Source organism: Equus caballus, chromosome 4 (assembly GCF_041296265.1).
Source record: "Equus caballus isolate H_3958 breed thoroughbred chromosome 4, TB-T2T, whole genome shotgun sequence".
Classification (NCBI taxonomy): Eukaryota; Metazoa; Chordata; class Mammalia; order Perissodactyla; family Equidae; genus Equus; species Equus caballus.
The window spans coordinates 66,992,454-67,016,660 of record NC_091687.1 but is presented as its reverse complement, the minus strand read 5'-3'; the positions used below and the strand labels follow the sequence as shown (position 1 = coordinate 67,016,660).

The window sequence follows — 24,207 nt, the reverse complement described above, 5'->3', positions numbered from 1 at the left end:
TCGGTGGGGAAGTGGTTAAGTTTGCGCGCTCTGCTTTGGTGGTCTGGGGTTCACTGGTTCGGATCCTGGGTATGGACCTATACACCGCTTATCAAGCCATGCTGTGGCAGGCATCCCACATATAAAATAGAGGAAGATGGGCACAGATGTTAGCTCAGGGCCAATCTTCCTCAGCAAAAAGAGGAGGATTGGCGGCAGATGTTAGCTCAGGGCTAATTTTCCTCAAAAAAATTTATAAATAAATAAATTTGTGTTATTCTAAGTCACTAAGTTTGTGGTAATTTGTCTCAGCAGCAATAGAAAACTAACACATACTGTTAAATTTAAAAAGTGGAATATCAGTAAATATAGTATAATCTTACTTAAACTTATTCCATTTATGCAAAAAATTATACTTACATATCTCTGTAAATGGATTAAAAAACATGCTTGAAAACATACAAGCTAGACTGTTAACAGAGGTTTTATCTCTGGAGAGGTGAACAGGGTTGGGGATCGAAGATAAAGGAATATTCTAGTTAAGTTTTTTTAATCCTCTTTTTTTCTTTGAAAATTTCAAACTTACAGAAAAGTTGAAAGAATATGAACATTATAACCTTTATCTATATTCACAAACTGATCATTTTTTTGCCACATTGCTTTAGCTGTGTTGCATGTATGTAACATACACTTTTTCTGAACCACTTTATAGTAAGTTGACAATATTTTCATTCATTTTTAAGTAAACTGGTATTAATTTTTAAATGGATATGTACTGTTTTTAGAGTTCAAAAACAAACCAAAACAAGCAACAGATAACCACAAGCAGTTCCTAACTTCTGAAGGAAATCTTATTTCTACCCTATCCTCTTGGAGGCAAAGGGAGATGCAGAAATCTCTTTTCTGAAGATTCACCTAACAAGTTACCAATGGCTAGAGTTTAATTAATATCTGATGCTATGCTATGTTCAACATATTCTCCCAAGTCCTGATTCTACTGAAGGAAGATCTGTTTTGGGTGACTCTAGTTGGAACTTAGAATTCAATCAACTCATAAAATTGTTCTAAGTTAAGTGCAGAGACACATATACTCCAAGAATTCCATAGGTAAAACTAAGCTGGCTTTTAAGCTGACTTGGACCCAGAGGGTTTATAACATTTCTTTGGGAAAATGTATTCAGAATTTCAAACAGCTAACTTTTGGGACACAAGTTTTTCATAAATTGTACACTGCCTGTATTGTGTTGGCAGCTTTCTAGAATTCTTTTCTTCTCCTGGTATATTTGCTACCAACAAATCCTTGCATTTGGAAACCACAGAACTTGCTAATCAAGTTCATACAAACTCCTGTGTCTACACATACACAACAATTTTAATGGCTATATAGTATTGTTTCATTATTCAATCAATCTTTATTGTTGAACATTTTTTTCTAGTTTTTTTTAACATTATTATAAACTACTCAGTATTATTCAAGTGTGGTAATAAAAAATATACATATTTTGTCATTGTCTCTGGTCCTGGCCCAGAGCTCCTAAAATCCTTGAAATTTCCTGGGCGATGGGAACATCTTTTGTTATTCATAACAAGACCCTTTCAACCATACCAGGGTTTATGCTAACGAGGTGACTCTCCGTGGTGGTGGTGGTGCTGCTGGTGGTGGTGGTGGTTGGTGGTGGGGCTAAATAGCTTCAAGATGGGGCCGAAGTCACCAGAAGGACCAAGACTTGATTAGAAGGTTGGAACTTTCAGCTCCACCTCTTGACCTCCAGGGAGAGGAGAGGGGCTGGAGATCGAGTTGAATCACCAACGGCTATTTAATCAATCCTGCCTATATAATGAAACCTCCATAAAAACTCCTAAACTATGGGGTTCAGGGCACTTCCAGGTTGGCCAAGACACTGAGGTGCTGGGAGGGCAGTGCGCCCAGAGAGGGCATGGAAGCTTCATGCCTCTTCCTCCATACCTTGTCCTATGCATCTCTTCCATTTGGCTATTTCAGAGTTGTATCCTTTATAACAAACCAGTAAAGGTAAGCGGTGTTACCCTGAGCTCTGTTAGTTGTTCTAGCAAATTACAGAACCTGAGAGGGAGTCACGGAAACCTCCGAATTTGTAGCTAAGTTGTTCGGAAGTGCAGGTAGCCTGGGGACCCAAGACTGGCACCTAAAGTGAGAGCATCTTGTGGAACTAAGCCCTTAAACTTGTGGAGTCTGATGCTAACTCTGGGTAGTTAGTGCAGAACAGGACTGAACTGTAGGACACTCAGTTGGTGTCTGGGGAAAAACAAAATAAGAATCTGTTATTTCTTAAGCCATGGGACTTTTAAATCTTAAATTGTATATTCTTCATATTTTGAACAGACTAAATATTCTATGTATCTTTTGATACGTCCAAAATAATCCAGACACACAGTTCATGGCACAGAGCCTTAAGAAGAATTCTCTTAGAAGTTACTTGAGACTTTTAAATAATATTCAGTTGAATCAAAAGGCCATTTAAACAATAATGCAATTAAATGAAGCAGTACAACAGAAAGTAAAGTGAGGTATGGTAGGCTGCCTCACTGCACAACTCCAGGGGAACCACCGACTCTGCAGTTTACACGAAGGCTCTCCCTGCACAGCAGGGCTGTGCAAAGTCTGTACAGCTGGATACGGCAGCCTAAGCGTATGTGAAAAACCACTGACAAAAATCAAAGTCAATCCCCAGAGATTAAGAAACATTTAGAATGAATTATCATCTGGTAGGGTTGATAATTAAACAGTGAAAGTTCATAGCCTAAAATCTAAGTTAAATTTGGGGATCAAAGATGGTGTCTGGTAGGGCATTAGCACATGTGATGTGTGACAGATACATCAAATGTCTCCCCAAAGGATAAAGTTACTAAAATTATGCAAATTTCAAATCTCTTTATATGTCAACCAATATTCATGTGGCTGAATCTATTTTGATCCCAATTAGTAGTAATAATTGACATACACTATTACAAAAGAAGATAAGAAGAGGGAAAAAGAAGACGACTGATTTCTAAAAAGTGAAAGCTGAATAAAGATGCTCTAATCACAAGGAATAAAAAAGCAATTTTTCTAAATGCTAAATGAACCATGTGAGAAATGGTAACCTAAGTCTGTCCTCCAGGAATGGTAAAAATTATGACCCCTTTTCATAGTTTACAAATCAAACTGGTGTCCTCTCGTCAGATTCCATTTACTTTGTCCTCAGAAACAAAAGAATGAAAAACTACAAAAACAAAACAGTAACATAGTATCCTGTGTGAGCCCTGAGTACTTCAAAAGTACCCTTTGTTCACTTTCTAACAATGCATTCAACATCCATTCCGCTGTTAGAGAACCATACAAGTAACAGAAGACACAAAGCCACAGAGCGCACAAATTGAACACGTCCATGGGCCCCACAGCTACTGATACAAAGGGGCTGACTGAGAGAAGGAGAGTGCTTCCTAGAAATTCCGGCCGCTGCTCTGCCTCTCCGCTCCCTTTCTAGGCACCTCAGGGATGCTGCCCCCTTCACTCAGAAGCATGGGATATTTGTTTTCTTAAGAGTAAAAACATTTGAGGCATCAAAGTCAAGGCTCTGTTACACTTTAAAGAAAATCCTGGACGTAGAAGACATGTCTTCTTTAAGTTATGTTTTCTCTCCCAAATCTTTTGAAGGATCAATACTACAAAAGAATTGGCACTTTTCCTCTTCACTCTCTTATAAAGCTGGCAGCAAATGACTATATTTGTCAGCTGTTTATTTCTGAACCAGCTTGTGCTTAACACTCTTCTACCTCAGCATGTCACACTATAGTTTCATGAACCCACTAGATGCCCAGAAAAATAAAGTGTACACTGTAAAGCTGCAATGTTCCTATTGAGACTTACCTATTAAAATAAGTTTTATTGTTTTTAAAACTAAAAAGAAATAAGTTTAAAACATTTGCTTTCATATATTTAAGTGAACAAAGGCTGCTAGTTCTATTTTTTATCTAGAATTAAAGAGCTATTTTACTATTCCATATTCCTTTACTTAAGATGAGGTACTTGGTTTATGAACAGGAAAATAGATGATGCGTATTTTAATTTAAATATAAAAATTTATTTTTTATATAATTATGAACCCCACTACAGTGAATCCAGAATCATATCAAGACTCTATTATAGAAGAACATGACATTTTGCTGGTATCAATAAAATTATACGGGGGCCAGCCTGCTGGCGCAGCAGTTAAGTGCACACATTCCACTTCTCGGCCGCCCGGGGTCCGCCAGTTCGAATCCTGGGTGCAGATATGGTACTGCTTGGCAAGCCATGATGTGGCAGGTGTCCCACATATAAAGTAGAGGAAGATGGGCATGGATGTTAGCTCAGGGCAAGTGTTCCTCAGCAAAAAAAGAGGAGGATTGGCAGATGTTAGCTCAGGGCTAGTCTCCCCAACGCACCACCCCCCTCCCGAAAATATATATATAACTATATGAGGGAAGTTAATTTTCATACTAAAGGTACTTGAGGTATCAAAATTAAGATGTCATCACTCTGTTTTTCTACTTTAAAACCACTGGAACAAACAAACAAAACAAGAGGAAAAAAAACCCAGTGGAACTTTACATAGGTATACACGTTCATTAACATGATGTATATACACAGCCAATTAAAATAAGACTTTATAGAGCCATGCTCCTTTTAAATAAATTATTTCTTCTAGGAAGGAAAAATCTTTACTATCTAGATATGAATAGTGAAATTGAGAAATTCTACTAAGTATTCATCTCCATTAATATTAATGATACAAATATATCTGATATGAGAATAAACAGCACTGTTATAAGGATTTGGCATTCATTGAAACATCATTATTTGCAAATTTACAATTCACAAATCAGAAATGCCAACAGATAGAGAGTCAATGCAGTTTGATTTGTAAGTGTTTCAGACAAATAAAGTGTCATTCATTTCCAATAAAATCAGATTAGTTTTGGACAGCTACTTTATGTAAGCTAGATAGGTTTAAATGTGTTTACTAATTATGAGCTCTTATTTAAAAGAAAAAAATAGTTTTGAAGAATCTTAAACATACTTGACTTACTAGGATCTTTTACATTAAAGAAATCTAGAACTTCTATATTATCCTAGGTTCCAAGTAAAATAAACACTTTGGTCACGTAGCACAAATGTGTATAACTACATGGAAAAAACTCCAACTTTTACAAACTCAAACCTGATTTAAAAAAACAAAAAACAAATAACAACCACCTAAGTTGTAAAGTAAAATGTTTTTTGTTTTATTTGTAATAACCAAAAACTGGGAATAACCCACATGTCCATTAACAGGAAAATGGGTCAATAAATCATGGTATATTTACACAGTGGAATACTATACAGAAACTACCGACATAAGCAACAACACGGATAAATCTCAGACATAATACCGAGTGAAATGAGTCAGACACAAAAGAGACAACACCCACCTACAGCGACATAGGTCAGAACAGTGGGTACCTTCAGGTGGGGGCACATGCGGGATCTTCCGAAGTGCCGGAATTATTCTATATCTTGATCTGGATGGTGGTTAAAAGCATGTATATGCATGTAAAAATTAAACAAGCTGTATCCTTAAGTTTTGTGTACTTTATTCTTGATAAGTTATACCTCAATTTAAGAAAACAAAATATTTAGGGGCTGGCCCAGTGGTACAGCGGTTAAGTGCGCACATTCCGCTTCGGCGGCCTGGGGTTCACCAGTTTGGATCCCAGATGAGGACATGGCACGGCTTGGCAAGCATGCTGTGGCAGGCGTCCCACATATAAAGTAGAGGAAGATGGGCATGGATGTTAGCTCAGGGCCAATCTTCCTCAGCAAAAAGAGGAGGATTGGCAGCAGATGTTAGCTCAGGACTAATCTTCCTCAAAAAAAAAAAAAAATAAATAAATAAAATGCAAATATCTGAAGTGTACAGAGTTCATATGTTTTGAGGATTTATACATCTACGGGCAACCACCCCGTCAAGACACAGAATCTCATCATCCCAGAAAGTGCCTCTGTTCAGACTGCTATGACCAAACATTGGTTCTGCCTGCTGAATTGAAGGGGATGTTTCTGAAGGTAGCATCTAACGCGGGCACTCAGTAAATGTTTGCTGACTTCATCTTAGAATCATGGAAGTGGAGGGAATCTCAGCAGTCATGTATTTAAAAACCCTCATTTTACAGATGAAGAAACTGAAGTCCATAAACATTAGGCAATGTGCTCCAGGTTACACACCTAATAACCATCAGGGTCAAACTGAAACTCAGGTCTCTTGATTACCAGATATACTTTGCTGTTGATCAAGCAGACAGTGGTAAAGGAGAATCTATCACAGCTGAAAGTACGAAGGAATATTAGGAATACTGTATATAAAGTTCCTCTACCAGATGAGACAGAGGACAAGGACTTGTACAAAACATACGGTGGAATGACAAAGACTGGCCTTCTGGATGAGACGATATAAATGGAACATTATTTATTGGTAGGTTACTGAAAATATATACAAACATGATATCAAAGCTACAAAAAATATTTTCTTGCAAGAAAAAAATTAAAAACTTCCTAACAAATGATTTAAGTCAATTTATTTTAATGAACTCTACCCTAGCAATCTTTTATACATTAATTTATTTTTAACATTTCAACACTGAACTTTTTCTTTTTTTTCCTGAGGAAGATTTGCCTGAGCTAACATCCGTGCCGATCTTCCTCTATTTTTCAGAATGTGGGCCATCAGCACAGTGTGGCCACTAACAGAGCAGCGAGTTTTGTGCCCAGGAACAGCGTACTGAACTTAACTACTAGGCCACCAGGACGGGGCCCTCAATACCGAACTTTCACATGGCAAAAAAGATTCCAGTTTCTAGGAGTGCACCAAACCCACCAAGCAGAGCTGACAAATTACTAACATCACCAGTGAAGGCCATGGGTGCAGGAACAGGTTTCATTAACAACCCTGTAGTCATTTCCTTATACATGAATACACAGCATACCTCGTGACCATGAACATCAGTTGGATGAAGAAAATACAAGTGCAGAGGGCCATATTTCAAATCCAACTGGACACCCACACATAATTTATTCACAAGTCAGACTTTTGATAATTTAGTTACCTAGAATACTGCCAAGAACCAGAAAAAAGTGAGAAAAGCATCTATCAGCCTAACCAGCTATCATGAAGCTCCCAATAATATACCAAAGAGAAATATTTAGGGCGTCTTTCAAAAACTATGAGTAAATCATTTTATTTCATACACAGTTCTAACACGTTTAGTAGATGTGGTCTCCCAGTCCATGGAAGAAAGGAGAAATGCAAAATGAGAAAGCAGGGAAGGGAAGCTGGAAACTACAGTGCAGTTTCAGGTCAACACTGAGGAGTAACTGCTAACTGCTCTGTCATCTCCCTCTCTCTGACTGGCTACCCAAAGCCCAGCTGAGGCAGAGGCAGGTGCGAAATGCTCTATGTTAAAATAAACTGAGAATGCCACATTAAGGCAGAATCATCCAGACTAACTTAAACTGTATGTGGTATATTCTGCTCAAAATCCATTTTAACAAGATGTCCATGAAAAAAAGATGGCTTAAAATGAAGTCTCCACACTTAAGAAAAAAGGTGCAAAGATTTAGTCACAAGGATGTTCTTTGCAGCACTATTCAAAATAGTAAAAAATCAAAATGCCACCTAAGTTCTAAAAAGGAAACCAGTTAAATATTTCTATAAAATATTATTTAGCTATTTAAAAATGTTATAATATTTATTAATATGGAAAGATATTAATGGTATATTGTTACATAAAAAGGCAGGTCATAAAACTTGATTACAATATAACACATTTTTGGAAAAAGCTACGTATAGTCATAAAAAATAACTGGAGAACTGGAGGGATATTCATCAAGGTGTTAAGACCAGATTTATCTAGGATACAGGATTTTAAGTGATAGTTTTCTCTATATTTCTTCACTTTTCTTCTACAGTGAGTACACATTACTGCTGATCAAAAGAAGTGTTATTTTTTTAAACAGGTGGAATACAATCTAAAAATTGTCAAAAATATCAATTTAAATAACATCCTCTAAAAATATCCTAGGGAGAAACTGAGTTCTTAATCTGATGGCATCTTAACCAAAGAATATAATAGGACTAGCCCCTCTCAAAATTATTAAGTAAATAAAGACTCCTCTCCCTATATGTCTTCATCTTCCTCCTATAGCGCCCATCCCTAGTAGACCAGGGCCCTTCTGCGGTCTTCCCTTATCTGGCAAAATCTGTGCTCAGCGAAGGATCTGAATCACCTTAATAACATGGAGGAGAGGGTTACCCTGATACATAAGCATTTTACTAGGGATCAAAGACTTAAGCCAAAGAAAGAAATTTAGGCACTATTCTGCACTTTCTAGCTACCTGGAGGGAATTATAGGAGGACCAAAGAATTTTCCTGATATTTCTAAATTTCCATTACACAGGTTGACACCCACTCTGCTTAGCTGTGAAGCCAAGGCCTAAATGAAAACGATTCCACTGCTCTGTGTTAATGTTGCAGCCCTGCAAAGTCAGAGACTATCATCACTTCAGCATACAAAAGGCATGGCTAACATCAGGAAAAAACCTCCACCACAATATTTAAGTTCAAGAAATAAAAGTGCTGTGGAGGGCCAGAAAATACAATCTTGTTTCAGGACAGTTTCTCTAAGTACCTAAGGAGTCTTTAGATATTATTCTTCCCTAATTGCTAACTCTCCAAAAGTTTGTTCTTTCTGTTTCAAAGGTCTACTTATTCCAACAAGAGTCACAAACAAAACCTCCTCAATGTTTCATCATTGTCATCACAGGATTCCATCAACAGCAGGTGCCAAAACTACATGCTTGTCAGCCAGCCATCTGTCCCCAAAACCTGAATGGGCCAGGGCTTGACACTATCACCCTAACATAAACCAACCCCCTCCCACCATCTCCTCAACCCATCCCTGAATTTGCAATGCAACACCTTGCTACTTAAGGAAACTTTCCTGTGATCAGCTCACTCAGACCAACAGGAAAATATATTGTTTTCTTCACCACTTCTAGTTGCTTTATTCACTGTGAAACTAGTGTAAACATGAGTTCTAATTCTTTCATAATTCTACTTTTTTAAGAAGTACAGTCTGGTAAAGCCAGTTTATTCAAGAATTAAAACTGCTAGCAACGTACTATACAAAGCCATGAACTCAGAACAGTGGTCAAAAATCAAGTAATTCCAACTTTTCATAACATCACTTTGGAAAATAACTATTCCCTATTAACTTGAGTGTTTAAAAAAATTCCAGTCTATGAAAGAACCAAAAAGTTTATTTGATATGCACTTGATTATTTTGCCAAAAACTATGCTAATCTGACAAATGCAGTGTATATATTTACTGCTACAAAGCAAATAATAAACAAAAGTCTGGAACACAATCTATAACAAGCAAACTACTACAGAGAAGGTGTCCTTAAATGAGCTCATGTCAAAAAGTCTCACTGCAGGTGAGTTTTTAAGGAAGAAGGGTCTTTTGCTAAAGGCTAACTTTAAAAAAATTTCAGAAAAACAGAATGGATAAATATTTCAAAACTATTTTCAACGTCATGGTAGTACTTTCACTGAAAATGTTCTAAATAAGCATATCAATAAACTAGAATAATCACCATTAGAAACTAACATGTTATTTACAGAAGAATTCATTCCTACAAATTACCCAAATAAAACTGAAAAAATGAAGTGATAAAGTTAATAGATGTTGATTTTAATATAAGTGAAGAAATTTTTCATTTAAAATACATCTGAAGGCCTCAAAGGTGGAAAAAATACAGGAAACAAGATGAATGAATACCTACACGTCTAGTTTGGGGATCTTCAACACAGTTGTATTAGAAGGTGGCTTTATCCTTGTGGTCCACGTGAAAGGGCCTGACTGCTTTATCACGCCCTATAGAGCACCTCTGTAGCAGAAGAGTCTAAAAGATTTAGCATATTTTCCCATGTAAAGTTATCGTGCTTAACCCAGTAGACTGATGAAAGGAATTACGTTTAAACAAAGGTTTTACTTTGGTTCACCTGAATCTAAAAATTACAAATTACAACCAAGTATGGAAATTTTCGCTATGAATAATCTCAGTACACGCAAAGAACGGAGATCCACATGACCCGCAGCATTGTGGAGACTTGGAAGAGCAGCCTCACAAAGCACCCTCACACATTCTGAAACAATCTGAAGTCAGTCACAATTCAATGAGCCATGCACTTTGAATCCTTTACACCTGGAAGTAAAATCTTAAACGGAGAGTAAGGCACCTGATTAACCTATCCTGCGGGAAATTGTACATAATTAGAGCCTCTGAAACACTTGATATACTGATTAAAAAAGAAGCGTCTCTAGAACAGTAATTCTAAGACAATGCATGTAACACATGCACTTTCCGGAACATGAAATCTATGTGGATTTTGAAGGGTGAGGAAAGCAGAGTTATAGCACATCTAAAAAGACACTAATTTGCAGAAACGAAGAACATTCTTTAAGAATTAACATAACATATATTTGAAATTTTAGTACACTTTCTTTTATAATACTCCTCTTTACCTGGCGAGATCAACACTGTTCTTGATATTTTACAAAAACTAAGACAAACATGGGAAAAAGCACAGCAACCCAAAATGAAAAAAAAACGTAGCTGAATCAACTATTTCCACATCTTTCCCAATACTATTACAAATCCATTGAACATCCTGTTCCACCTGCATGAACTACCATGAATTTCTACAAATTATGTCTCCAGCAAAAGTTTCATTGTTTTTGACTAAATTGACCTGTCAATTTCACAACCAACTCAGTGTGAGAGACTTTTTTCATTCATTTGCTCTGTAGTCTGAGTGGACTGGCTGTGTCAGCAGCCCCTAGACACAACCTGGCGAATACCAGAGGGTTTCCAATGAAGGTTTTTCAGATTCTCCACTCACCCAACCTTCACTCTCTTTACAGTCCAGAAATCATAACAACATCTATCCAACCAACCTTCACTAGAGGAATAACAGAAAATTAACAGCATGCTAGTAAGCCAAATTTTTTCTCTGAGAAACAGTAATAGTTCTATTAAAATTATAAATGTTTGACTCACGCAAAAGCTGCAGAATAGACCCGTCTAAAAATCACTTTTTACTCACTTTACATTTTGACTTTGACTAGCTATTATAAATTCTCGTTTGATTTGCAAAACCAGGTTCTTAGCTCTTCGTTTTCTGCTCCAAGAGAGGTTAGGTGTAATTTTAGAAAGCTGCTGTCAGGGCCAGCCCGGTGGCACAGGGGTTAAGTTTGCACGTTCCACGTCAGCGGCCCGGGGTTCACAGGTTCAGATCCCGGGTGTGCACATGGTACTGCTTGGTGAAGCCATGCTGTGGCAGGCGTCTCACATATAAAAAGTAGAGGAAGATGGGCATGGATGTTAGCTCAGGGCCAGTCTTCCTCAGCAAAAAGAGGAGGATTAGCAGCAGATGTTAACTCAGGGTTAATCTTCCTCAAAAAAAAAAAAAAAGTAAAAGAAAGCTGCTTTCTTTCAGTCAGCAATAAGAAAATAATCCATTCTAGGTTTCTCATCTTTCATTGCACTTTGGCAGAACCCTCTGCACTCTCACTCAACAGGTATATTTATTCAAAAATAATTGCCCTTGTCTCTGCAAAGCACCATGTGGATTACAAAAACAAAAAACCAAGCATATCTTTTTCCTTTCTACTAAGAGCCTACAACTTAAAAGTGTTATTAAAAGAGATGTGGTTATAGAGACTAGGGACATGCAGGTTTCACTGTTAGTGCTGACAGTCTCTCCTGGACCAAACTTCAGTCAGCCTCCTCGGAACTCTCTTCTCAACCGGCTCCTGACTTTTGGGCTTCTGTATCTGTCTCTGCACTGTCCAATTTTAGCAAGAATCCTGTTAGGTGGGTTTAGCCAAAAACCCCCATAACCTGCTGCTGACTCCCACTCTTCTCCTCGGCTACAAATTCCCGATTTTCCTTGTTGTATTTGGAATTGAGCTCAATTCTATACTGAGGTGTCTTTCCCCTATTCCAATAGCTTTTCTGAATAAAATCTGTTTTTACCGCTTTAACTACTGTCCAGCTCTGGTTTTTCTGATAGCATCAAGCTATCTGTGTAAGGATGCTTACGTTACTTCATCTTTCTGGGTTTCAGTTTACTCATCTGTAAATGTAAGGGAGACAGAGTAGATGATCTCTAAGGATCCTCTCCAGGTCTAAAATTCTCACGAAGAAATCTGGTAGAGGAAAACGAGGTACAGAAAAATTAAGCAATTGGGACTTGCTGGAGGTCATGGGAGCTGTGAGGCCAGGATGTCATCCAGGTCTCCTGACTCCCAGCACCGTGTTCATTTTATCAAACCAGTCACCTTTACCTCAGTGCCGAAACCAAAAGCCAGACAAATCCAGAGAGATGCCACAGCGCCCAGGGCGCTACTTCAGCCCAAAGTGCCTCTTTCATCTTACAATCTGTTGCTAAGTTTTCTTTAATCTCCAAGCAGCATTACATTTTTGTTTCCTAAAATAAATAATTTTTCCTTTCTGGAAATACAAATTATATTACTTTTGCCAATAAAACAGGTACAAAACATAATAATTAATCGATTTTAGATGACAGCAAAAATTAAAAGATTTTATTCTACCTCCTATCAGTATTTCCTTCTTTTTTGTCTTTAAAAGTTCCATTCAGTTTGGTCTAGAAGTGGGCCCCCACTTCTTACTCTACCTAAAAAACTCCTAAATGCCACATGGCTTAGAAGACTGAACACATATGGTGCCAGAAGCAATTCTAAGTCTGACTCCAGGTCTGTTTTGCAGTGTGACCTCAGAAAGATCATTCTACTTCCTCCAAGTTTGTTACTTCACCCATAGCCAAAGTAAGTTATAAAGTGACAATTAAGATCAAAGCTGTGGAGTCTTAAAATATTAAAAATCTAATAATGATGAACACTGTGTTTGCATGCCATGGTACAATCTCAAATATCTATTCTCTTACCTCTAAATATAGGGCCACATTTAAAAAACTTATATTCTACTGCTGCTGCTTGGAGGAGGTGGGGTTTTTCTTTGGTGAGGGAGATTGGCCCGAGCTAACATCTCTGCCAATCTTCCTCTATGTTGTATGTGGGACGCTGCCACAGCATGGCTTGATGAGCCGAGTGTAGGTCTGTGCCTGGGATCTGAACCCGAGAACCCCAGCTGCCTAAGCAGAGCGTGCAAACAACCACTACACCAACAGGCAGGCCCCTGCAATTTTTTTAATACCACAATGAATAACGCCACTTCCTCCTTGGTATCTTTCTATGCCATTTTTACCCGAGAGACAAGGAATATGATCTTTTGAAGTTAAGCAGTCTTTAAAACACGTACAAACACAACCATCTTTTCATTCCCTTCATCACTTTTCTGTTATCATTCTCTAACAAACTTAAATTTTGCCAATAAAAGTCTTCTAAATTGTTACATTTTCTGTGAAGAGCAAGCAACGAAATGCTTCGTTACCCAGTGGTAGCAATCAGTATTTTTAATACCTTAGGCATTTCAAATAACTGTTCACTAACACATTATGACATCATTGCCTTCCAGTGTTTGCTCTCATTAAATAATTCTGTTTCTATTTTGTTCCCTTGCCTTCAATACACAGACTGCAAATGTTCCATTAGTTCTCGTTCATCATTTCAGCGAAGCAGCTTAAAAATGACTTTGTATTTGCTCGGTAAATACACTTTCTCTTATTGCAATTACCCTGGAGAGAGGTCACTCTCACCAAAAGGCAAGATCTGGACAGGATCAAATAGCAAAACCGAAGCTCAACGGGAAGGGGGGACAGAGTCAGTACGCCACGCTAATACCCCGAATTCCAGGGCTTCCATAGATAAACAAAGGAAGTTGATTTCCCCACGGCGCCGCGAGTGCTTTAACCAACCTGAGGCATCCGTGTGGAAGCCCACCGAGCTCATCACTTTGGAAACGCAGTCCAAGTGCTGAATTTTTCTAAAGGCTTCCATGATAGGCGGACACCCAGAAAGTCAATGGAAACAGATGGATGGGGAAGAAAGTGGGGCCGATCTTTGATTCCTTCTTCCCACTACATCCAAGAAGCTAAACACCTACCAGCCCCAACATACCAACACTCAGCTCCTCCGCCGCTCAGAATACAATTTCCGGGGGCAGGAGAGAGAAGGGAGTGTGGGGGATGGACTTCAGGGAGGGCGAGTTCGAGGAGCTGGAGAGAGGAGTCCAGTCCGGAGGCGACGAGCCGCGCCGAGGGGAGTGGGCGCGGCGGCGCGCGAGCACCCGACCGGCCAGGGGTGGGCTCGGGCCCTTGCTCACCTGGCAACCCTTCTTGTGGTGGAAGCCGACCACCACGATGTGCAGAACGGGCCCCCGCGGGGCGCCGTCGCCGCCCCGCCCGGCCTTCTCCATGGGCAGCCGCCGCGGGCCCGCACGACGACGACTTTAACCGCCAAGGGCGGCGGGCCGGGCGACCCCGCGGTCCCCCAGGAGGACGGCGAGCGGCGGCTTCCAGGTGTCAGCGAGGGCGCCGCATGAGGGCCGCGCAGAGGGCCCGGAGGAGGCCGAGGCTCCCGCAGCTCCGCGCCGCCCCCCGGCGCCGCGGCCACGCTTCCCTCATCCGCTTCCGCTGCTTCCGGGCTGTCACCTGACGCGGCGGCCGCCGCCGGCGAGGCGGGGCTGGGCAGGACCCGGAGGGGACCTGACGGGGCGGGGCCTGGGGAGAGGGGCGGGGTCTCTCGGGGGCGGGGCCCGTGGGCGGGGCCTGTGGGGCCTCCTCGCGCACCTGTCTCCTGGTACCCCGGTGCGGCCTCGACCCGCTTCTGCCCTCTACTTCCTCCTTAAAATCTCCGTCGTTTCCCTCTTCTTTCCTCATATTTTTCCTTTTTTTTTTTTTAAACGTCTTTTCCCTTCACTCTCAGTAACGAATTCCTTCACTTCCTTTCTTTCGCATCTCTGGCCTAGGGTCTCTCTGCCCTTTACTCTTAAATATTTGCTAAGCCGGAGGCATATTGGTGCGGCTCTGTATCTGTGCATTCAGCTTTTAAATTACTTGCTTACCCACGGTTGCTTCGTTCTGGGTTTTATTTTCTTGTGTAAATATTATGTATAGGAGTTTGGAAGCGTTTTAAGGCCTCAAGCAGTATATCCTTGACAATAAAGGTAGTTTACAGAGAGATCTTTAAAATTATTGTCCAAGTCTTGCTATTTTTAAAAAATATTTTTGGGGGCAGAACGGTGGCGGAGCGGTTAAGTTCGCACGTCCCGCTTTGTGGCCCTGGGGTCACGGGTTTGGATCCTGGGTGAGGACATGGCACTGCTTGGCACACCATGCTGTGGGAGGCATCCCACACAGAAAGTAGAGCAAGATGGGCATGGATGTTAGCACAGGGCCAGTCTTCCTCAGCAAAAAGAGGAGGATTGGCAGCAGTTAGCTCAGGGCTAATCTTCCTCAAAAAAAATTTGTTTTTCATTTTGTCTTTTCCTGGGTTTAGTACTCTCGTCAGCACGAAATATATGGGATCTGTTGGTATCAGGGTTTTTAATTCCTTAAATTCCTTACTCATTGTACTACAATTTTTTTAAAAAAGCATTGAATCTCTTCCTATGTCAATTTAAAGTGAATAGTGGAAATCCTAACAGATTTAATAAGTCTTATCCAGGGCAGTTTTGGGATAAACTAACGGATAGCGGCCTGCTTTAAATAGAATTCCAGATTACTGTAATAACTGACTGTGAAGTTTACCATTGCTAGTTGCACATCCCTTAGTTTAGACAACCTTAGCAGTTATTATTTTCCATTCCTGGTCTTGAAGTTTAATGACCTGCCTTACAATCTAAGTATAGCTGAGAAAAACAGTAGGCTTCCTATAATCAAGTTTAGTTTCTATGATTCAGTAGAACTGTTTTAATGCTAATAAAAATACTGTAAAAATTTTTCAAGACGTTACCATTTCTTTTCTGTATTACAAAATTCTTGGCATAGGCTCAGAACGTGTGTGAAACTATATTATTCCCTCTATGCAGGATATATTGTTTTTTTCTATCTGCCTTGACATTTTCCACAATAGCCATAGCTAAAATTAAAATCTAAGTGAACATCTTTTAAAAAATATGTTAAGGACAGGGCATCTTAGAATTCTATATCTACAGTGAACACCAATTGCTTAATTCATTGTGCAGGAGACCCAGTAGTAGCTTTATAAAAATCTGTGTCACTTTGCATCCTAGAGCTTCCAACTAAGATGAAATCATTTATTCATAACTATTATGTTGCTTAAATGTTTAAAATATATATCACTTAGGGGCCAGCCTGGTGGTGCAGCGGTTAAGTGCACACGTTCTGCTTCGGAGGCTCAGGGTTCACCGGTTCAGATCCCGGGTGCAGACATGGCACCGCTTGGTAAAGCCATGCTGTGGTAGGCGTCCCACATATAAAATAGAGGAAGATGGGCACCAATGTTAGCTCAGGGCCAGTCTTCCTCAGCAAAAAGAGTAGGATTGGCAGCAGATATTAGCTCAGGGCTGATCTTCCTCAAAAAAAAAAAAAAAAGATATTGTCTACAAGGACAAATATCTGTTGCGGAAAAAAAATAAATTTCTCCTTTATTTTAAAAAGTGTTGAAAGGAGATTATTAAGATTGGAAACAACAATTTCAGACAACATAATACTTTTGGAACATTATTTTGAAAGGAAAGTTTTATTTGTATTTTTATGATGACATTTGTCTCCCAGGAAAAAATTAGAAATTCTTTTCTGAGTATATAATACACTGAAGAGCCTCTTCTAGTTACATGTATTTTATGATGACTTGTAAATTCTGTTTCATGTCTGCGCTGTAAGAGCTAAAGGGAGAAAAACCCTGGAGACAGAGCTATGACATGTTTTCTAGTTCATTAAAAATGAACTCTCTATCTGGAATTGGCCCCTTGTTTCTTTTTGCATCTTGCCTCAGGAAAGAAAACGATAAAACCACTCCCTTCCTGCAATCCCCATTAACTCTACTGTGCAAATGAACTATATATCTTTTTTCAGAGTGTAAAGAGACTTTCTTTATTCTTCATCAATAGTATTGAAAATTGCTACCGTACATTTTGTTTTTGTAATGGAAACCAAAGTACTGACTTTCTTAAAACCATGTTTTTCTGAACTTTAAACTCTATCAAGTAGCAATAATGCCTTGAATTTGGTCTCTACCCTTATTATGGTATGGAAAAAATAAAACAAGGATAGAAATAGAAAAGAAAAACCAGGAAAAGAAAACGGCTTCACAAACAAATCTGGCATTACTTTGCCTTTAGAATCTTATGAAGATTAAGGAGGATGTTGATGGGTATGAATGATATAGTAAGAATCAATTTAAAGAACATTCATTAAACCCTACAGTACACCTGGAACTGTAATAGGCACAGAGCAGCAACAACAACAAGAATTAAAAAGAAAGAGGAGAGTTGGAGAGAGAGAGAGAGAAAGAAAGAAATTGCTGTCTTAAAGTGGCTTATATCTTATTATAAAAATAAGATAAACATGAAACAAGCTAGCAATGCTAGATTTTGTAGCACCTACTCCAAGCCAATCATCATGTTAAGTATTAGGAAACACAGATAAATAAGCAATAACAGCTCACATTTAATGAGTAAGCACTATGTGCCAGTCCTCTGCTAACTACTTTTCATGGATTATCTCATTTAATCTTCACAACAATCCTATAAGTAGATGCTATTATCCAATGGGTAAATTGAGAACTAAGAAGGTTAAATAACTTGCCCAAGGTCAAATAACTAGAAGGAAGTGTGGTGGAGATGAGATTTGGACCAAAGTAAATTAACTTCAGAACCAATGGATTTAATCACTATATTGCTTCCCCAAATTCTTGACTTTCAGCAACTCACAGTCTTTTTCAGGGAGAGGTAATCCCCTGGATAGATAATTATAAGAGAATACCTTGAGAGCATTCTGAGAGCTATTAACATTCTTGCAGGATAATGAGAAAGCTCACCAAGTCTGCAAGTCGGAGAAGCTTCACAAAGATGGTCACATTTGAGCAAGGTCTTGAAAGATGAGCACGATTTATAAGAACTTGGGGGCAGAGCATCCTAAGTGCAATAAAGTAAAATCACTAAGGACGGGAGTTATTAAACAAAAACGTTTGGGAAGGGAAGGGTTTGATGCTAAACTTAGTGCAAGTACGTAAGATTTAAATTAAAGTGCAAGAGATGTTTGGAGGTGGGCACATACCAACTGCATACAGTATTCCCTCTACTTGGAATGCTCCTCCTGCCCCTTTTCTGCCTATCCAATTCTTACTCATGCTCCAAGACTAGACTCCTGTCAATTCTTTGTGAAGTTTCCCAAGCTATCTATGTAGCCAGTGGGCAAATTATTTAACCTCTGAGTATGAGGAACTTCATCCTAACATCTGTCTCAAAGAATAGTCATAAAGATTAGGAATAAGTGTGTTTGTAAATTTCCTGGAACACAGTAGGTGCTCCATTTTTAAATATGCAAAAAAGCCAGGATTGGCTTTGTATTTAGAAGGAGGCTGAATGCTTTGGGGCTTCTGAACCTCCTCACTGATGTTTACCTTAAAGCCTAGCTACTTCTCTAGGATTCTTGAAGCTAAAAAAGGTCTTTTTGCTTTATAGATTAAATTTTATGTGCCTTGTACATAATGTTTATTAGTTGTCTTTCTCTCCCATTCATCCATAAGATCCTTCAAGGGCAGAAGACCTTTTAGTTCTGTTCTGTATACTGTTTTATACTGAGCAAAATGCCAGACAAACAGTGTGCAATTAATACATACTTGTTCAGTGAGTGAATGATGGGTTCTTTACAACCGTTTGTTGTGTGGATGAATGATGTTCTTTCCGGCCTCTGCTGTTTAGACTCTTTAGCTTTAAGTTCCTAGGATACAAACAGAAAACAGACGAAGGAAGAGAATTTGCTTTCTATTCTTTTCAAAACGAAAGTGCCAAAGCATTAAGCTTTCTTAAGTGTGATGACGTTAACAGAGAGTGACATCTGGTGGTTGCCTGTTAGACAATGTTTGTTGAAGAAACACTGAATACAAAGTCTATAACGGACTCCTAGATATAAGAAGAACGATGAATTAAACAAAGTAGTAGAAAATAAAAAGAAAACATACTTTATTTTTAAATGCATTTTTATTTTCTTAAAATTTTTTTTTAAAGATTATCACCTGAGCTAATCAACTGTTGCCAATCTTTTTTCTTTTTTCTGCTTTTTCTCCCCAAACACCCCCAGTACATAGTTGTATACTTCAGTTGCGGGCCCTTCTAGTTGTGGTATGTGGGACACCGCCTCAACGTGGCCTGATGGGTGGTGCCATGTCCGCGCCCTCCAAGCTGGTGAAACCCTGGGCCGCGCAAGCAGAGCGTGCCAACTTAACCACTCGGCCATGGGGCCAGCCCTAAACAAAATTTTTAATTAATTTTTTTAATTGAGATTTATAATAGTTCACATCATTGTGAAATTTCAGTTGTACATTATTTCTTGTCTGTCACCATGTTCCCCTTCACCTCCTGTGCCCACCCTCCACCCCCCATCCCCCTGGTAAACACTGAACTGTTTTCCTTGACCATGTGAAGAAAACACACTTTAAATCCCCACCCTGGAAGTTTTAAAAAAATGCTGGTTGTGGATTTTCAATCCACTGGACTTTTAAAAGAAGCTGTAGATTCTTTAAGTAAATGAATGAGTTTTACGAAAACTGCAACACAGGGAATTGGTGGCGGGAAAAACAAATTGATTTACACTAGTCTTAAGAGCCTCTTGCCTTGGGAGAGGACTCACCTCAAATGGGAAAATAAGACAGACTCAAAGTTTTCCTATTTTGCAAAATCTTCCGGGTTAGAGGAAGAATTTATTCACAAGGCAGAATATCTTTAACATCTCTCGAAAATTGCGAGGGGAGAGTGAGCAACTGTCGAGACAGTACAACGTTCAGCGGACAGAAAGATTCCCCGGGCTCTCACTGCCAGGGAAAGAAGCGACTGGGCGCGATCCACGTGGCCTGGCCCGATCGCACGCTCGGCCTCAGATTGGTCGAGCCTGTCCGGACTGCAGAAAAAAGCGGAAGCGCGCTCTTTGAAACTCGCCGTCGTAACGTCGATGGACGCAGGCCACTTCCGGCGTAGCCATGGCGGCTAACGCGACCACTAACCCGTCGCAGCTGCTGCCTCTAGGTAATGGTAGTCCTGTGGGGAGCGGGGACGCGGATCCGAAGCTTGGGGTTGGGGGCCGAGGGGCTGCAGGGAGGCTGCCCCTGGCAGAGTATTAGGAAGATGTGTCGGACCCGCTGCTTTCCACCTCCGCGGCTCGTCTTTGGGTTCCAAGTGTCTGCGGCCGCAGGCTGCCCGTGTCTCCTCGGCGTGGTAGGATTCCTTGAGCCAGGGACTTGTGATTCCTGAAACCAAACCGTCACCAGAAAAGGTCCACACTTAGTGAATGCGTCGTGGGCCGCCTTTGTTGTGAGCTCACCTCTACAGACGTGGCTAGCCGTCCCGCTCCTCAACCTAGCGTTTAAATTCCCCAGATTGGACCCTGTCGTATATCTGGCCAGTTATTGAGAGAAGCACCGGGGTCTGGAATGAGCCTTAGAAGAAGAATCTGGAACTAGTTCTATTTGTCAGTCATTCATGCAGCAAACAGTTATTGAGCATCTATGCACCATACGACGTGGCTGGGCACTATTCAAATTTAAATTACGGCCATTGCCTGCCAATAGCACACAAACCAGTGGAGGAGATAGGATACTGGACAAAAACATCATACCAAAGGACGCTAAGGCTGCTAAAAAGATGTTCAAGCTGCTATCAGACAGAGGATAGACTTCTCAGGGTGAGGGAGGTGGTGACAAGAAGGAATCTCTGGTGGCGACAAGTTATGCCTCTCTCTCCCTGAGGTTTTGTAGCTGAAGAGTGAGTTAGCGAATGTGGCCGTGATTGAAAAGTTTTTCCTTCATTCGACAGACTTTTTTTGAATGCCCAGCATATGCCAGGTACTGCCCATTGGGGATACAGTGATCTGCCCTCATGGAGCTTAGAGTCTAGAGGGCGAGTCATATGTTAATCTAAAATAATATAAAAACACAGCCATGATAATTTGCTGCCAAAGGTAAGTGGAGAACAGGGAAAATTTGTTAATGTAATGATTGAACAGAGATATGTAGTCTAAGATCTAAAGCTTTTGAATAAATTCTTTCCCTGGTTTGTGTTTCTCCGTTTGTGAGTAATAAGTGTCAGTAGGCACTCAAATATTTGTGAAAGTAATGAGTGGGTAAAATAATCTTTTCCGTCTTTCATCCTTTTCCTTTTTTTAAAAAAATGTATCTACAGAGCTTGTGGACAAGTGTATAGGATCAAGAATTCACATTGTGATGAAGAGTGATAAGGAAATTGTTGGCACGCTTCTAGGATTTGATGACTTTGTCAGTATCCTTTTAAAAGGTGGTGGTGACATGGGTTTTTCTTCAGTATTTAAGAACAGAAGAACTATAGACAGTCGGTACTTACTAATTATTACAGTAAGAATCAATTTATTCTCAGGGTAGTTGTAATGTGTTTTAAAAGGTGTTTGTACTGAAAGATTAAGTTGCTACCAATCACAAGCATTTTGAATTTGAGTCATTGTGTTAAATGTTATGATTAAAACTGAACAAAGGCAGAAGCCAGAGTAAATTCAACCTGGTATATTTTCTTAACACCAAATTTCAGATATGGTACTGGAAGATGTCACTGAGTTGTGAGTAGTGTTAAAAATTAAAGAATTGGGGTGGGGGTAATCTCTCGCTTTTTAATTTAAGGCAGTTTTAGTATTATTGAGGCAGTAAAATGATGCATGCAAAAACATTGTCTGTTGGAATTACCTTAAAATAGAAATTTTATCTACTGACACTAGTAATTGGATTGGAGGGTTATTACCTCAATGTAATTATTGCTAAACTGGTAGGGAATTAGTGGAGGCAAAACTTTAAGGTAAAAGATACTGAAAAACAGCCAAGAATCTTAGGGCTCAGGTCACATCAGGGAACTGATAGTAAGATCATTTACTGCTTTTAATTAAATTAATTGCTCTGTAATTTATGTATAATATAAAATGTAGATGATGAGTCACTTATATTAGTTATAAAGATCACAACCAATATCTTCACTTTCAGAATTGAATTGAATACAGATTGGGTTTAATGGGTAGGAATCAGTAATAAGTAATAGGAAAAAGAATGAGGGAAGTAAGCATTTCATATTTGATCTCCTTGGCAAGTTTCAGCTTTTATGAAGATCAGCCCTAGTAGATGTGAATCTTAGGGCGGTCAGTCCACTCTGTTGCCTTTGGGGAAGAGTATACATCACCCAGTGGATAACCTTTGTCTCTGAAAACTGTTGACCTAATTGCCTGACCTCACATTCATTTATATACAATAATTAATCTTTCCAGGGATCAAAATGTTGGCTTTGATTATCACTGTTTATCCTGACTCTTTTTTATCTATTCATTTAGTGAAATCACACCAGAAGGAAGAAGGATTACTAAATTAGATCAGATTTTGCTAAATGGCAATAATATAACAATGGTAAGACAGTAAACCTGATTTTATTTAGATGTTAAACCATTTTTTGGGTCAGGACTTACAGAACTAACTTGCTGGATGAAATGTTCACGGCCCAGTGGTGCCTGAGATGGGGAAGTGGTGCTCTGGTGGTCAGGCTCTAAAGCTGAGCTGTTGAAGGCGACATTGGGCCTAAAGATTAGTTTGTGCTTTTTAGTATTTCATTTTATTTTTTTTATTGTTGAGACACTAAATGTTAATTGATTGTGTTGGAATTATAAACAGCAGTGACATGGAGAAAATGGGGATGTGGAGGAGGGGCTGAGGGGCAGAAGTGGCTTTGGTCAATGAGGAGCTCTCAGTAAGGGTTTTTAGAGGATGTAGTGGTGGTGTTATTAAACTTTTTCCTCCTTTGCAGCTGGTTCCTGGAGGAGAAGGCCCTGAAGTATGAATGGATTTCCTTGACTTATGCTGGATTCTGTTTTGTCTTATAAGGACAACAAAATAGAAAATTTTTTTTTAACCTTTTAATGTTTGGATTCTATGAAGCTAAGTTTCCCGTTAAAGGGAAATGCTTTGAAGATGCATTGTAAATGCCCATTTTTTAAGTTAATCATGATTGTCTTGGAGAAAGAAGAACAGTTCGTTCTTTGAAGACTAAAATAAAGGTGTTTTTGGTTAACTGTCAATTTGTTTATTATACTGCAATATCCAGTGGAACAAAGCTTGTAGTTATTTTGTCGCTTGCTTTCCTGTCATTTTACTCCTATTTGCTTCCTGATTTACTTCATCATTCGATTCTCAAACAACAATTGTTCCAAACAAAATGATGAACTTTGCTTTTGAACAGGTGCATTTAAAAAACCTGTAATGATTACTTAGAAAATTCAGTTCAAACTCTGATGCTTTGAAATGAGGACTTTTCCACTGAACTCAAGTCCCATTAACGCTTATTAAAAACAAACAAGAAAAATACCCAGGTAATGTATACACATTATAGAAGTGAAGATAAGTCAAAAGGAAAATATTCATCACACTCTGCTGTATATCCTCTTAGACTTTCTCAGTACAGTCTTGGTACACATTTTACTTTTACAAAACTTACTCATCCCGAATATACTGTTTTGTAGCCTCCATTTAAGACTTTTTGAATTTGAATGGTGAACATCTTTCCATGTCAAATATTTCAGCAACATTAATACAGGCATAGTATTCCATTAAGTGGATTTATAATAACTTATTTAGCTTATTCTTATGGGTCACTAAGTCCAACTAAGTCTATACATTTTTATTTTTCTTAGAATAAGTTCATAAATGTGTCAGGTCAGTTATATTGTCATGTTGCCAACAAAAAATTTGTACCAACCTACACTTCGTTGTTGTTGTTGAGGAAGATTGGCCCTGAGCTAACAACTGTTGCCAGTCTTCCTCTATTTTGTATGTGGGATGCTGCCACAGCATGGCTTGATGAACGGTGTTTAGGTCCATGCCCGGGATCCAAACCCATGAACGCCGGGCCGCCAAAGTGGAGTGTGCAAACTTAAGCACTGTGTCACCGGGTTGGCCCCTCAACC

At 39.4% G+C, this 24,207-nt stretch overlaps 2 protein-coding genes and 1 long non-coding RNA gene across 5 annotated transcripts in view; 1 reads left to right on the top strand and 2 right to left on the bottom strand.

Annotated features, from left to right (window-relative positions):
- AVL9 (AVL9 cell migration associated) overlaps positions 1-14,811 on the bottom strand; it is a 55,401-nt gene extending 40,590 nt beyond the window's left edge. For 2 of the 3 annotated variants that reach the window (XM_023639482.2, XM_023639484.2), the window contains exon 1: positions 14,385-14,811. In XM_023639482.2, the coding sequence (XP_023495250.1) occupies positions 14,385-14,477 (93 nt within the window). In that variant the 5' untranslated portion in view covers positions 14,478-14,811. Of the gene's footprint in view, positions 1-13,977; positions 14,308-14,384 lie in introns of those variants that run through there. The other variant, XM_023639483.2, reaches the window with a different exon arrangement.
- An 819-nt stretch (positions 14,812-15,630) lies between these two features.
- Positions 15,631-20,076, bottom strand: LOC138923797 (uncharacterized). Its single transcript, XR_011437923.1, has 2 exons — positions 19,879-20,076; positions 15,631-18,969 (listed from the first exon to the last, which is right to left on the bottom strand). It is a non-coding gene; the product is annotated as an uncharacterized lncRNA (long non-coding RNA).
- On the top strand, positions 19,840-23,322 carry LSM5 (LSM5 homolog, U6 small nuclear RNA and mRNA degradation associated). Its single transcript, XM_001500817.6, has 5 exons — positions 19,840-20,270; positions 21,423-21,518; positions 21,801-21,828; positions 22,585-22,657; positions 23,052-23,322. The coding sequence occupies exons 1-5, from the start codon at positions 20,225-20,227 to the stop codon at positions 23,082-23,084; spliced, it is 276 nt and encodes a 91-aa protein (XP_001500867.1). The 5' UTR covers positions 19,840-20,224; the 3' UTR covers positions 23,085-23,322.
- Positions 23,323-24,207: the final 885 nt, after the last annotated feature.

Coding starts and splice junctions, on each gene's coding strand:
- LSM5 (XM_001500817.6), top strand. CDS start 20,225: ATGGCGGCTAACGCGACCACTAACCCGTCGCAGCTGCTGCCTCTAG. Junction 20,271..21,422: donor GTCGCAGCTGCTGCCTCTAG/GTAATGGTAGTC, acceptor ATGTATCTACAG/AGCTTGTGGACAAGTGTATA. Junction 21,829..22,584: donor CTGGAAGATGTCACTGAGTT/GTGAGTAGTGTT, acceptor CTATTCATTTAG/TGAAATCACACCAGAAGGAA.